Here is a 14,439-nt window from a genome sequence, read left to right as displayed (position 1 = left end):
TAAACCCAGTTGTTTGTTTCTCATTCGTATCTGATAGATGCTTCAAAGAAACTGTTTTTGCTTAAATCAAACAGAAATGAAAGGAAAGAGGTTTTTTGACCAATCGGATTGAAAGAAGAAAGATTAGATGACCAAACAACATCAAGCAAGAGGTTACAATCAACCGGAATGAAGGTAGAAAAGTTATGACGAGGAAATATGAGCATGGGGTGCGTAAATAAAGTTAGCTATAAGCGCCGATGTTTGTATGTATCTTTCATGCCAAGGTTTGCCGTGTTGAAGACTGAAGCAGCTGTCAGGTCAGTTTTACCTAGTGCAGGTCTGGGGTGTCCAGTCCTCCAGGAAGGTCAACATCCAGCAGATTTGGGTTACAACCAACCAACAAACACGCTTGCTCTGTTTCTAGTAATTCAGAAGAGCGTGGGAAGCTGTTTGAGATGCGTTTAATTAGTATCAGAGCTAAACTCTACAGGATATTGGCCCTCCAAAAGCAGGATTGGACACCGCTGGTCTGTAAAAAAAAAAAAAAAAAAAAAGTAAATAAGATAAATATGCCTGTTGTTTACAACAACGGTAAAAATTAAATATCTCGATTTCAGTTGGTAGAGGTAAAATCTTTATTCATTAATGTGGGTGAATTGTCTTTAATGAACTTTTATAACTAATACATTTGAATGGTGTATTTACATTTTTTTTCTACATAGAACATCATCTGACAAGACTGACACCCAATAAATAAAGCGAAACAACATTTTTTCCTTTTCCTTCAGAACTTCATCCAGCGTTGTCCAAGAAGGGAGGGAGTGGCACGAGGTACACTGTGAGGTCATTTCCTGTGGGCTTTTGCTTTTTGAAACCCCATCCTCCAGTTTTTCCCATGACGTTTTTGATTGGCGATCCTAGGCTGTTCGTTTGTCTTGGTGGGACAGAATGATAATACCAAGAGTACGAAACGGTACCAGCTGAGAACATCATAATTATGGCACACATAACTATACAGCACCAACACTGCCGAGAAGTAAATATCGAATTAGAGACAAACAGAAATTCAACATATACACTCAATACATAATACTTAAAACACTCTCCTACTTCTGTATATACTTGGCGTGTGCACATTTACTAATGGCAGAGATGTCTGCCCCTAATTTTGACACTAATTTTTAAAATGTATTAACAGTGAACTCACAGCTTCTGTTTACATACCACTTTTAAACAATGTTGGATAGTGTTTTGTTGAAATAATTGTACATTTTGAATTCCGATAAATGATCACTTGCGTGTAAATTGGCTCTGTTAAGTGGTAAGGATTTAGTGTACCATTTTGCTCCCCTCTTTTTTTTTTGTCCAGGGGTGGTGGTGACCAATAATAACAGGCCGAAAATGTCTGTGGTGCAGCTCTGTGCCAGAATGTACATCCCACAATTCAAGCCTGTAAACGTTTCCTTCTATATTGAGGAATCCAGTCAAATAGAACAGTGTTTTACAGTAATTCATAAATCCCAAAATATTATCGTAATGCAGGCCTTTAAAGGAGAACGCAATGAAAAATAAATATTATTATTATTATTAATCCAAGTTAAAGTTACTTCTAAACGGTGCATTAGCTGCCCTATCATGTTAGTAACACAGAACACTGTAAATTAAAGTAGGGTGGGGGTTTGTTGAGAAGCAATTCCAGGGAGTGAAGTGAAAAGAAGGGATTTGGAATGAAAAGCATCGAGTTTCCAACTCCATTCACCGTTTGCATCCTTTAACTGCTTTAGTCAGGCTTCCTGCCCTCAGGATGATGGGTAAAGCTGGATTGTGATTTCACATAATGGTTTTCGTTGAACGAGACAGAAACACCTGAAACAGATTTAAGTGATGTTTTAGTAAAAATCCACAGCATTGCACTTGAGAAATGTATACAAGGAAGCTAAACTTGGAGAGATCGTTTCAAAAATTCATAACATCACTTTATTTCCAAACAAAATAAGATATTGTGAAGAGTGTTGTTGTCAGTTATGTCTTAAAAAAAACACACATGCATTGGACCATATGACTTTCATTGTATGGACAAAAAGGTGCGTATATACTGACCAACACTCGCTCACCTGAGTGTATCTGGCATCTATGCATTTCCACTCTCTGTTGATGGGAAAAGGAGAAAATTCTATCAAAACTAAAGCAAAAATCACAGTGTAATTCTCAAATGCAGCAGAAATATTTATCAACTACTGAAAGCTGTCACATTTGATAAATACACATTAAATAGACTTTTTTCACACACCATCAGTTGGGATAAACCTAACTAGTAATTTCCACTAGATGGCACTAACACCATCATTTGCAGTCACAAAATATGATATACATTTGGTTTCTGCAGCAGTAAGACGTGAATTGCTCATTCATCATTATACAAATATCATTACTCACCATTTGCAACTCATCAGTTTGAAATCAAACCTTAACACACCTATAAGTGACCCTTCATTGCCATTATATAAAATAATAGTTTTATGGTCCAGGTTTCCAGGACTTCCTGAAAGTGGAGTTTGTTCCTTCATTATATGAAGCATTTTATAGTCCATATCCATAAATAGTGTTTTGCTGAAGGTGTTCTGTTCAGCACAGCATGGCTTTCAGTGGATGCTGTGCCTGTGATTAATATGGACTGGCTGACAGCAAGCTGTGTAAACAGTCATTAGAAATTCATGGCTTGGTCCAGAGCCGAGGCTTCAATTAACCCCAGTCCATGGTAAATTCTACCTTTCTATCTTTTTTCTTCACTTGCCATTTTCCTCTTCTTCTCGCTCCTTCTCATATCTCATCTATTTTCACAGCCCTATCATCTGATTCTGTCCTTAATGACCATCGCTTTGTCTTCTTTTCTCAAGCTGAGTCTTCTCTCACCTCTGGCTGGCAGGCTCTGTCTAGTAATGAATGAATTGCACCGAATGGCTCAACAGCTGCGCGTTGAAAACTGATGGGTTAGAGCATTTATGGGGAGAAATGGAGAATCAAGTTTGTATTTCTTTATGTAAGTTACGCATTTTGTGATTACAACTAAATCATATAATGTGCGTCAGAAATGCACAAGATTAGCCAGGCCATCTCTGGATTCTTTCAGAGAAAAGTTTCATTATGCACTTGTTAAACACTTGTTTGTTTTTTCTTTTAGTATATCAAAGCATAGTTATAATTAATCTCATGTTACTTTAAAGGGATACTCCAGCCCAAAATGCAGATTTTGTCATTAATCACTTACCCCCATGTCGTTCCAGTCCTGTAAGAATTTAGTTAGTCTTCGGAAAACAATTTAAGATATTTTGAATGAAAACCTGGAGGCTTGAGACTGTATCATAGACTGCCATGTACGTTACACTGTCAAGGTCCAGAAAAGTATGAAAGATGTCATCAGAAAAGTTTGTCTGCCATCAGTAATTTAACCGTAACGATATGAAGTAACGAGAATATTTTTTGTACGTTAAGAAAACTAAATTTCGACTTTATTCAACAATTCGTCTTCTCTGTCTCTCCGCGTCACTGTAACGGCATTTCGGAGAATATCTGCTGGACACGCTTCTGTTTCAACAACGCTGCACAGATGCGCTGTTTTCGTTTCAAGTCAAAGTGTAAATACACATAGAAAACATACTCATGTGTCATGGCTGAGGCTGACACAGAAGAGCGTACGCAGTTTGCATTCAGCGTATGTTCTCCAAAATGGTGATGTGGAGAGACAGAGGAGACGAATTGTTGAATTAAGTTATTTATTTTTTTCTTCGTGTATAAAAACTATTCTCGTTGCTTCATAACATTACGGTTGAATTACTGATGGCAGATGGACTATTCTGACGATTTCTTTCATTCTCTTCTGGACCTTGACAGTGTATTTTACTTGGCAGTCAATGGGACAGTTACACGCCTCCCTGTTTTCATCCAAAATATCTTAAATTGTGTTCCAAAAGACGAAGACGCTTTTACGGGTGTGAAATGACATATGGGTAAGTGATTATTGACCAAATTTTCATTTTGGGGTAGAGTAACCCTTTAATTTGGTAAGGTTCACAAATTGTTTAATATGCAGATTCCTTAAATTTTGGCCCCTATGTCTAATTTGAAGTTAATATGTACACTGAGAAGTTTCCCAAAATAATGTTAACTGAAAAATGATGGTCCAAATATATATACAAATATTTGTCCTATACAAATAACATTGTCCCTCCCCTTATATCGCTTGCAAATAAATAACAGTAGCAGGTAAACTTCAACGGCAATAATGCTTAGATTCCACAACCAAATGGTGTTTTCGTCAAAGGTACCGACTCTCAAGTTGTTTTTGTATTTGTATTTTTTGCTCTGCCAAAACTCTTTGTAAACTGTTAACTGTGTATAACATCTTATGGTCCAAAACTCTTTAAAATGATTTATTTGCATAAATTAAGACACATTTTTGAGATACATCTGCAGTCTCCCATGGTAAGACATGACATTTAGACATGACCAGACACAGAATAACAATTCTTCAGACAAAATAAGGTTAATCTTACTGTCTCCCAGCAGCTCCTCGGACATGAGTCCATCCTGCCTGTTGCCCAGCACAAAAGCCAGGAAAGAGAGAATGAGGGCGTCCAGGATGCCCATAATGGCCAGGATGTACGCCCAGCGCACTGAGCATGCTCCAATGGTGTACTTGTCCGTCCCTTCTCCGCACATCCTCTTCACCTCATCAGCATCCCAGCCATCAGGATATATCATACAGCCCAACACCAGACACACACCTAAGAGAGAAAGCAGGCATCGTGAGTCATCCAATTAATAAACGTTCTATGGATTTAATCAACAGCAGAATGCATTTTTGTACTTAAGCGATATGATAGATGGCAGTTTTAAAGCGTAAGCTGGGGAACAAAATCAGCTCCAATGAAAGAATTCATGCTGGTTTCTTTTTTCTATTTCTTCAATTATAACATCTCTGACAGCTGAGATGAATGAGGAAAGAGGTACCAGTAATCCCGTACGAGCCCCCAATTTATATTCACATACACACACACACACACACACACACACACACAAAAAGCACACACTGTCGAAAGCTGCTATGAGTCATTTTTGTACACAAAACAAAATTGCAAAAGTTTCTGAACAAAATGTGGGTGATTCTTGCCAGTGTAAAACTTGCAGGCACAATGCTGTATGTGGGTGGTGGTTTCACAGTTGCTTGGGTGTTCGGATGGTTGCTTACTGGCCAAAGTTAAAAAATAAAATAAAATAAAAAAACTTTCAGGTCTTCATGATATTCTGATCCCTGAATTTGCTCAAATGCCTACTCCTTAAATGCAAATGTTCAATGCAATTAGTTTTCGTTTATAGCCTGCCATGAATATAAGTCTGTTAACTTATCAACCATTGTTCAGGAAGTCCTACCTAAACTCATGAGACTGGTTATGTCAGAAGTGTGCTAAAAAAGCAATTCAATATGTATCCCATTTCTGAACCACCCATTTCATGTCTTAGAGTTCCACTATTCTGTACTATTCATGTGCCACAGGGCTGGGAGACACTTGTCTATCTACAGTTTGTGACAGCTTAAAAGTTGTATTACCCTTCCGTTACCACATACCTCACAGAACAAGCAATAGATCTGATATTAGCTCATCAGCAGTACCAACTGTGAGCCCTTACATCATCCCTGTTGAATTGAGACCGGATGACTGTATCTTCAGGAGTATCAGATCACGGTCATGGTAAATCCTGCAAAACTTTGTGAGGAGAAATGCGAATACTGCATGTGCCAGTTTTGATGCATTGATAGTTTTATGCAGGCACAATCAGTTACACAAGAGGAAGTAATTTATAATGTGACCAGGCCTTCTCTTTGAGTTATCAGACAAATTACCTTGATGCTGCCCTAAAGTCATAAAGGGTTGATCACACGTAAAAGAAGGGCACCACAATGATGTAGTAACCAATAGAAAAATTTTGGGATTTTCTTTGAGACCTGACTTGGAGGTTGGGGGTCCCCTGTTTGAGTCCTGGAGTTTGGTTTCTTGGGGTAACCCCGAAATGGACAGGTTAGTTTAGAGTTTAGCTCTAACACACATTGAAGTTTCTAGTGATACTAAAGACCACGAGGAGCTGGTTTAGAGGTTTTTATTTGAGGCTAAGCTCAAGGAGCAGATTTGGAAACCCCTGGACTATCAAATTCATCCAATCTCAGATATGGTGAAATAAGATCCAGCATTTCTGCAACCCTACATAGGACAATCGTTCTGAAAAAAAAAATTATGAATGGAATATATAATATAGTTGATGAAGAGCAAAAAGTTTGATTAATTTAACCTGTTTATATATCTAGCCTGAGGCAGGGAGAAAATTTGAAAATCATAAAAACATTAAGCCATTTTACACAACACGTCAATTGCATATCTAATTTACATTTTTTTTTTTTTTTTTTGCTTTATTGACATGAAGTGTCAAGCCATTGCAAGAAACTAAAACCAAGAAAAAACAACTATGAAACTGCCCACCTCTTTACTCTGATCCAAAATCAATGAAATGCCCATCATGTAGAAAATAAGACTTCCGAACCCCTAAGTAGGAGCTTCCCAGCAGGATTTGAAGGCAGCATAACTGGTTGAATGAACCAAGCTGGACAGATTTAGCAATCAGAAAGAAAAAAAACTATATCTTAAGACATAAAATAGCCCACATATGGATGCTGTCAAATGAATCAGACACGATTAACACATCTCCTACTTGTCTTTGTCACAGAGTTTGCTGTGTCACAAAATAGATAGAGACATGAACAGTCACTAAAAGCGTGTCCTATATCTCTGTCCTTCTATCTCTCACTTTTAATCTCTTGGTTCGTGTATCTAATAAGCGAAACTTCAAAAGAAATTCATCATCATTATACTAATAGCCATCAGCAGTCTAACAGTAATCACATTAAAGCTAAGAGCCAATCACCCTCATCCCTCCATCCACAGCTTATTTGCGCCGCAGTCACTTTAAAGAGCTCATAGGTTTTTTCTTGGGGCTGTTTGTGACAGTGTGACTGAATCTATCACTCATGCAACCAGCCTTCCTATGGTGGTGCACCGTGTCCTATCCAGCCAGGACATGACAAGTTTCAGTGACAACTAATTTGTCTATCCATGCTGAAAGTGCAAATGCTGCCCGACCCAATAAGACTTACACTTACACAAACCGAATGACCGACAAAAGGTTCATGTCAACTTCTGGCTCCACTAGTGGTGTGAGTTTTTTGTCCAATGACAGATGTTTGGTGGTAGTGCAGAAATTGCATGCACCCGTCACGTCACTATAGGACACGCTGGAGGGAAAGCTGCTGAGTGTAGTGCGTTAAATCGGACCAGATTCATGGCTACACACACATTATGTGGGGAATGCTTATAAATAATAGAAACCATCAGCATTTTCTCTCATTCCACAATCCTCTCCAGAGCCTGCAGCACTGCACCACACACATATACAAATGAAAAGGAGCTCTTCAGCTAAACCGTTCAATGTTATCGAAGAAACGCACACAGCTGAGCTCTGATAATGAGTTGGCCTTATCTCAACCATCTTGCAAAAGACAAGTTGTCTTTTTCATCCCGTTTTGTCTTATTTTTATGTAATAGATGCCGCAGAATAGATTATGGAAAGGCAACCTCGTGGTTCTGTAGTATCGCTAGCTCTTTTCTAATAGATCAGACTGCGGTTGCATTGCGAGGGGCTTTGATTTTGCTGGCAGCGAGCACTCATGCTGCATCTGGGTCAGCGAGAGTGCTCTGAATGCCGATGCTGTGAGTGTCACATCCGAGATGTGTTTGTAGATAGAGGCTATAAATAAACACAGTTAAAGATGAGGATTCTGCATGTGAGAGAGTGTTTCCGTTAGGAAATATACATTTGCGATACCCTTCTCCTCCCCTCAGTCTTTCCTCTATACTCCGCATATCAATTTTTCATGCTTTCCTGTAATCTCAGCCAACAATTTATTGATGAAGCCCCTTGAAATGGATTAAGATCTGTCCAGAACACAGGGAACTAAAATACACAGGCTGCTGACTAATAGAGCAGTTCCCTGAATGTTGTTCTGAACTTGTGTTCACCTAAATTTACATTTGGACTTCATTTACTCATGTAAACATACCATTAAAATAGTCATGACTCTATATATTCTGAAATCATAGCTTTATATGTATATGGAACAGACCTTTAAGTCATTATTTTCAAAAAATTTCCCAGCTGTCATCTCTTAGTCCCATTTTTGTGCATTTAAATTTGCCTCATTCCCACTGGTTGAGACCCATTAATAGCAATGCTATTTAGTGTCATTTATTTCAAACCTGGAGCGAAATATCTTGGTAGCGCTATATTTGAAAATACTCAAACACAAATGAGATTAGAAAGCTATAGCTGAAATAAGAGATCAGTGAATAATAGTGAATAATGGCATACATTGAAGTCTAGTCATAGATCAAAATGTCACATTGCTTTATAAGACTTTGAATATAGTTCACTACCATTATGGCCTACTTTTATAATACCTTTACATTGATTTTTGAATTTTTCAAACTTGAGGGTTTCAGTATCTATCCATTTTTATAGTACTGAAAAGAAGCTTGAACGCTGTAATTACATAGAAGAAAATCCAAATGTCTGGAATGATATGAGGGTGTATATATAATTACAGAATTGGCCGTTTTGGGTAAACTATCCCTTTAAGTACCCAACTTTTCACATTTGTATGCAGGTTAGCAGCAGTGAAGGATGAAAAAAAGGTGCTTCCTCACGCTCATCTTCCCCTGACATCGCTTGACTTGGCATTTGTTAAAATGTCTTTACATCCCAGCCAATGGAAGGAGAAGAAGCACCAAGGATGATAAGGGAAGGAGACAAGATGGATGGAGAGAGGAGAAGATAATGCAAGGTTCCTGTCTCTCCTTGCCTCTTTCTTGCTAAGCTGCAGTTGTTTGCTGCTCAATATATTGTCAAGGCAAGAATAGAGTAACGCCTCAGGGTTTGTGTTTCATCCTGAGAATGGCAGCTTATTGTTTTCCATTCCAGAGAGGGATGAATGTTGGGAAAGAATAGAAGAAAAGAGAATAAGAGAGAGAGAGAGAGAAACCTCACTGCATCCATGCTAATATAAAATTCCCTGCTTCTGCAGCCAGACATTATCTATTCTACAAAACCTAGTTAGCTGCCTACCTAGACAACATTTTAAGACACTTTAGCAGCGCTCCTGACTCAAGCACTATTCCAAAAGGCTCCAAAGATACTTAGTTTCAGCCAAATAATAAGGCAAAATCACATTTTTAGAGCACTGTTAGCTTAGCAACACGTTAGCATCAAAAAATAATTGTGAGTTCCTGCAAACATTTCAAATCAGTCAATTATGATGATACATTTCAGGTAGGAAGCTGTCTAGTAGGTAGTAGATAGCAGGGTAGCTCACCAGGTTTTGAACAGAGCCAAACACACACACACGATTAGGCACTTGGGTTCGTCTGGCATCAGAGTTCAGTTTTATTGGATGATATGAAAGCTGTTTTCTGAACTTGGTTGCACGAAGGCGATCTGGGGTACGGTTTAGGTAAACTCTAGTACAGTTCACTGCTGATATGGACCAAATTATAGCGAATCTCTATTCGAAAACATTTGCTGCACATTCAAAGCATATTAAGCCCTATACAGATGGGATTCGTTTTACAAGGGTAGATGGATTAATGTTATTTTACCGCAGGATGTTTGTAATAATATTGGCCAATTCGCATGTGCGGGCCACATTGCTTCCGGTGCGTACTTCATTGTTTATTATAAGATTATAATATGGTCCAGTGAAACGATTTATTCATTAAATTCGGATTGGATTGTGTTAATAATAGGCACTTACCTAAAGCTAACAGAAGTTTCGTGCCTGGAAATGACAGAATATTTATGTGCATATTTACAGCTGGTCTATTTGCACAGGAATAGTGTAATCTGGCCGTTGAGTGAGACTTTCCTTGAAAGAGACTTTGCCCAACTTCTCCATGTAAAATGAAACCCGTCTGAATATGGCTTTAGACACAAGTATAGTTGTGTGTTCACACTTTGGAAACAAAATCAAAGTTTAAAAGTGAGGTGAGCAATGCTATGCATTTTACTGCCTTCTCCTGCATCGTCATTATATGGCTAATAAGCTGCCGTTATGAATTATGATAAAATAATCATACCACTGTTTGGAATCAAAAAAGCGTTAACACAATCAAGTGGGGAAGGAGGAGCAATTGAACTATGATTAAGTATAAGCAAGAGAACCAGTTTTGAAAACACTTCATTAATTCATTTCAATCCATTTTAACAGCTCGGCACTGAATGTCTCTCGTAATAGACATAGTTGATCCAAATGCATCAGTGATACCTGTCTATCTAATTTTATCTATCTATCTGTCTGTCTGTCTGTCTTTCTATATGTTTGTTGGTCATAATGTCTTTGCCACTCTTTTTATGTCTATTACCCTTTTCATTCACCTAATCATGAATGCATCTGTGCAGACACAAGCTGTGCTTTCATGCTTACCTGACACAAGACAAATTTGGGTTCAGCCTGTTTCAGACAAACATCTGTCTTTGACTGTTAAATCCTGAATGGGCTTCTCTGCTCTGCCAGTGGCATATGTTACATATAACAGGCTTTGCACAAAGTGGCTCCCACTGTGGATTATTTCAGTAGGCCTAGATAAACGTAAAAAGGCGTAATATGGTTGAAACAGGTTTATAGTGGCCTAAACACTGCAAAAAGGGTCCTTTTGCATTTTTATTTTGTGTAAAATATCTAAACATTAATTTTCTAAACACATCCAAAGTCACGTAAAAAGCAGGTGGCTATTTGAAATTTAAACTTCATATTGATTGCAATGATAATGGTTCAATAAACCCTTTGAAGATGAATAGAAACAAGATGATGTGTTAAAATGCTACCTCTGAATTAAGATAAAAGTGCTCTAAGGAAAGTCTAAGAGATGCAGCAGAGTTATTATTCACGCCGCAGCTGAGAGTTGGCTCTGAACGTGTGTGAGTTCTGTGGAGTGAGTTGTGTTGTCATGGAGACGCTCTCAGGATTGTCAGTCTTGTGGGGTTTTTGATAAGTGATGGGTGTGTTATTGACTGCAGCGCTCCTGAACTCCTCCCTCCTGGGCAAACCAGGCCAGCGCAACTGACACACTATTACTTTTTCTGCATTATAAACTATGTATACTTTACATACTTTTGTAGACAGGTAGACAGCAATATTCTATTCTAGCTAAAACAGCATTGCATGTATCATTTGCAGATTTAAAATGCACTGGCTCTACCTGTGTACTGTGGAACGTTTCAAATCAGTAGCATATTAGCTTATTACTTCCTGCATACTACACAGTATACACTTAATACTGCCAAATATATATATATTTTTTAAAGCATATGAAAGAATATCTATTATGCATAAATTACTATGCTGCATGTTTCATTTAGTCAGAGTGTAAAAGTCGGGGATTTCGTTTATTCATTTTTTATGTGAAAATAGGAAATGTCACAATAATGTAGCATAATATATTTTTGCACAATGCTTACTGTTCCACATGCTATTTCTAAAACAGCATACTGTGCAATGTTCAGTGAGCAGTACATTGATTTTCCATTTCAAAAAGCCTTTCTCTTTCTCTTTTCTGTGCATCACTGCAGTTTATATATATATATATATATATATATATATATATATATGGAAAATCGACCCGAACATCCAAAAATACATTACGTTTGACATCTTGAAAATATGCAGTCATAATCTTTATAACGTGTGCGCATATAACCTCATTACCCTAACGCAAAAGACTACATATCCCATAATTCTTTGGGGGCGGTGGAACAGTAAAGGTGATTGGGAACAGGTGGTCCAATTAATTACTGGCGAGCACGAGCACACCCGCCAAGATTGGGAGGAAACTAAATGAGCGTGCCAAAATACAGATTTAACGAGAGGAGACATACACAAACCCTTAATAGACAAAAAGAAAAAGCAAACAGATTAAGAGAAAAATTCTCTTTTATCGTTCTGATGCACTTATTTCAACCACACAAGCTGGATTGGCATAGCAAACCTATTTGGATGACAACCAGTGTGTTGCGTGTGTATTTGGCAGAACCCAATACTATGTAATGGATATTTCCTCTTCCCTGTTGGAAACCAATACGTTTTGAATTGGGCCCCCCAGGACAGCATTATCTAGCCCTGTCAAGCGCTCACTGAAGTGTCCGTGTGATGCTTGGTGTGTCCTTCCAAATGCAGTCCACATCTTCACTACTTGACAGACACTAGAGCTTTTGTTTCTCTCTCTGCGTTCTGTTTTATTAGCACAGCTCATCTAAATTCAGAGATGATCTCTCTATCTCTCTCAGGTTTCCCAGACTGTGTGACAGCACTCAGAGGAAGGGGCGTTTTTGAATATTCTGCAGATGTCCTCTTTGGTTTCTCTGCGTGAGCTGAGCGTTTGAAGTTGGCTGATGGGATTGTTTTAATATTCCTCAGATGTGGCGCAGAGCCTTAGAATTGTATTTGCTGTGCACCGTGCTCCGGGTCTTAGATGCTCTACAGGAGAAGGAGATTTGAGTGTTACTCAAATGCTGTTTTTTTATACATTGCTTTGTGTTCACTAAGGTGTTTGAAGTGTCCATTGTTATGAGGTTGCTAGGGTGTCATGGGTAGTTGCCAGGGTGTGGCTTCACAGTTGTTAAGGTGTTCTAAGTGTTTTAGCCATATTGTTATGTGGTTGCTATGTAGTTGGTTTATTGTATGTTCTGAGAGGTTGCTATGGTGTTGTGGGTGGTTGCCAGGACATTGCTATGTTGCGTATGAATGGGTAGTACCTTATTAAAGGTGGTTGCCATACAGTTGCTAAGTTTTGTTCTGGTTTTTAGCATATTGCCGTGGTTGCTATTGGAGTATGTGTTATTGCTCATCTATGATGATATTGTAATTTTTGTTTCAACGATATGTGACACTGAGTATCTCACTTTGAAAAAAAAACCGCATTAATATATAAATATATAAAATATATATATGTAAAATAAGAAGCCGTAATATTACACAAGCAAGAGTGCAATTTTCCTGAATTTTAGAACGAGCCTGATCACAAATGAGAGATAGATTTTATAGTTCAACAGATTTTAATTTAGCATTGAGTGAGCTACACTTTAGACAATTTTAGTCTTTTTTTGTGTGTGTGTGTGTGTTTTGCCAACAAAAATAGGCCTAGTTCCTAACAAAGCCAGAGCAGGACGTTTGCGTGAAACACAAATCACTGTTTCCTGATTTAATCTGTTTTTGAATGTCAATGATTCAATATTCTGATCATAAAGACAACAACTTGCTTAGTTTCTAAATCAATCAGCTATTTTGAATTAATCGTTTGAATGAATGATTCAATTAATTGCTCAAGGGTTAGGGTTAGGGTAATGAAGATGAGGACAGGTAGGTGACTTTGACCAGGGGTTGAAGACCAACTCAGCAGGCCCTCCATAACAGTCAAAAATACTGAGGCTGCACTGTTCAGGGTGACGACTAGAGCAAAGTTTCCCAACCCTGCTCCTGGAGGCACACCAAAAGTATACATTTTGTCTCCTTTCTCCGACCCATACATTTCAGGTCTTGGAGTCTCTTAGAGATTGGTCAACTTCTGGATTGGTCTGCATTACTGTGTCAATGCTCACATGGGTTGCCAGATTGAGGACACATTGAGGATTTATCCGTGTTTTAATATAAGATGTAATATGTAATGGAATAATTCCTTCACAAGCACCATTTACCTTAATCTGTTCTCAGTGTATCCTAGGTTGTTGTGGGTGGTTGTCAGGTGATTACTATGCACACGCTAAGGTTCTAAGCGGTTAACAACAGATTGCTGTGTGTTTGCAGTACTGTTGTGTAGGTGGTTTCTATGATTTTCTGATTTAATATTAATCGCCACAACCAGAGGCATCAATGAAAATAGTTTCTGTGACATTCATGCAGTGTTTCTACGGAATGCTGTCATGAACGTATTACAGGCATCATTTCCTGTGGCTAGGTGCATTGCTTAAGGGCACAATGGTTGTTATTCATGCGGGAATCAAACCAGCCCTGTGGCTTAATCATTACTTCACTCCACCTCCAGATGTTTGGGGGTTTGATAACCGAAAGGTGGACGTTCTTCTAATGTTTCCTAAATTATATAATGAAAAGAAATAAATGGAATGGCACCACGGCTCTTGTTAGGACCGCAACACTGTTATTCTTGCTCTAATTGGTGTTATAGCTCCGGGACACTTGATTTTTATCAGAGACCACCTGCTGAGTGGTCTACTGGAGTAATCCAGAAGGGGCATCTCCATCGTGCCCCTCAGAGTGTGTGCGTTAACATGTACAAAACTCGCCAT

At 38.4% G+C, this 14,439-nt stretch overlaps 1 protein-coding gene and 1 long non-coding RNA gene across 2 annotated transcripts in view; one reads left to right on the top strand and one right to left on the bottom strand.

The window, feature by feature from the left end:
- The first annotated feature begins 309 nt into the window (after positions 1–309).
- On the top strand, positions 310–12,552 carry LOC113048214 (uncharacterized). The gene is made up of 3 exons (XR_003276418.1): positions 310–813; positions 4,549–4,787; positions 8,753–12,552. It is a non-coding gene; the product is annotated as an uncharacterized LOC113048214 (long non-coding RNA).
- lhfpl3 (LHFPL tetraspan subfamily member 3) overlaps positions 1,334–14,439 on the bottom strand; it is a 29,722-nt gene continuing 16,616 nt past the window's right edge. The window contains exons 2-4 of the mRNA XM_026209857.1: positions 4,536–4,766; positions 2,097–2,130; positions 1,334–1,848 (exon numbers count right to left, since the gene is read on the bottom strand). Coding sequence (XP_026065642.1) covers positions 2,114–2,130; positions 4,536–4,766 — 248 coding nt within the window. The 3' untranslated portion in view covers positions 1,334–1,848; positions 2,097–2,113. The remainder of the gene's footprint in view (positions 1,849–2,096; positions 2,131–4,535; positions 4,767–14,439) is intronic.

This window comes from Carassius auratus, chromosome 29 (assembly GCF_003368295.1).
Source record: "Carassius auratus strain Wakin chromosome 29, ASM336829v1, whole genome shotgun sequence".
NCBI lineage: Eukaryota > Metazoa > Chordata > Actinopteri > Cypriniformes > Cyprinidae > Carassius > Carassius auratus.
This window is presented reverse-complemented; position numbering and strand designations above follow the sequence as displayed.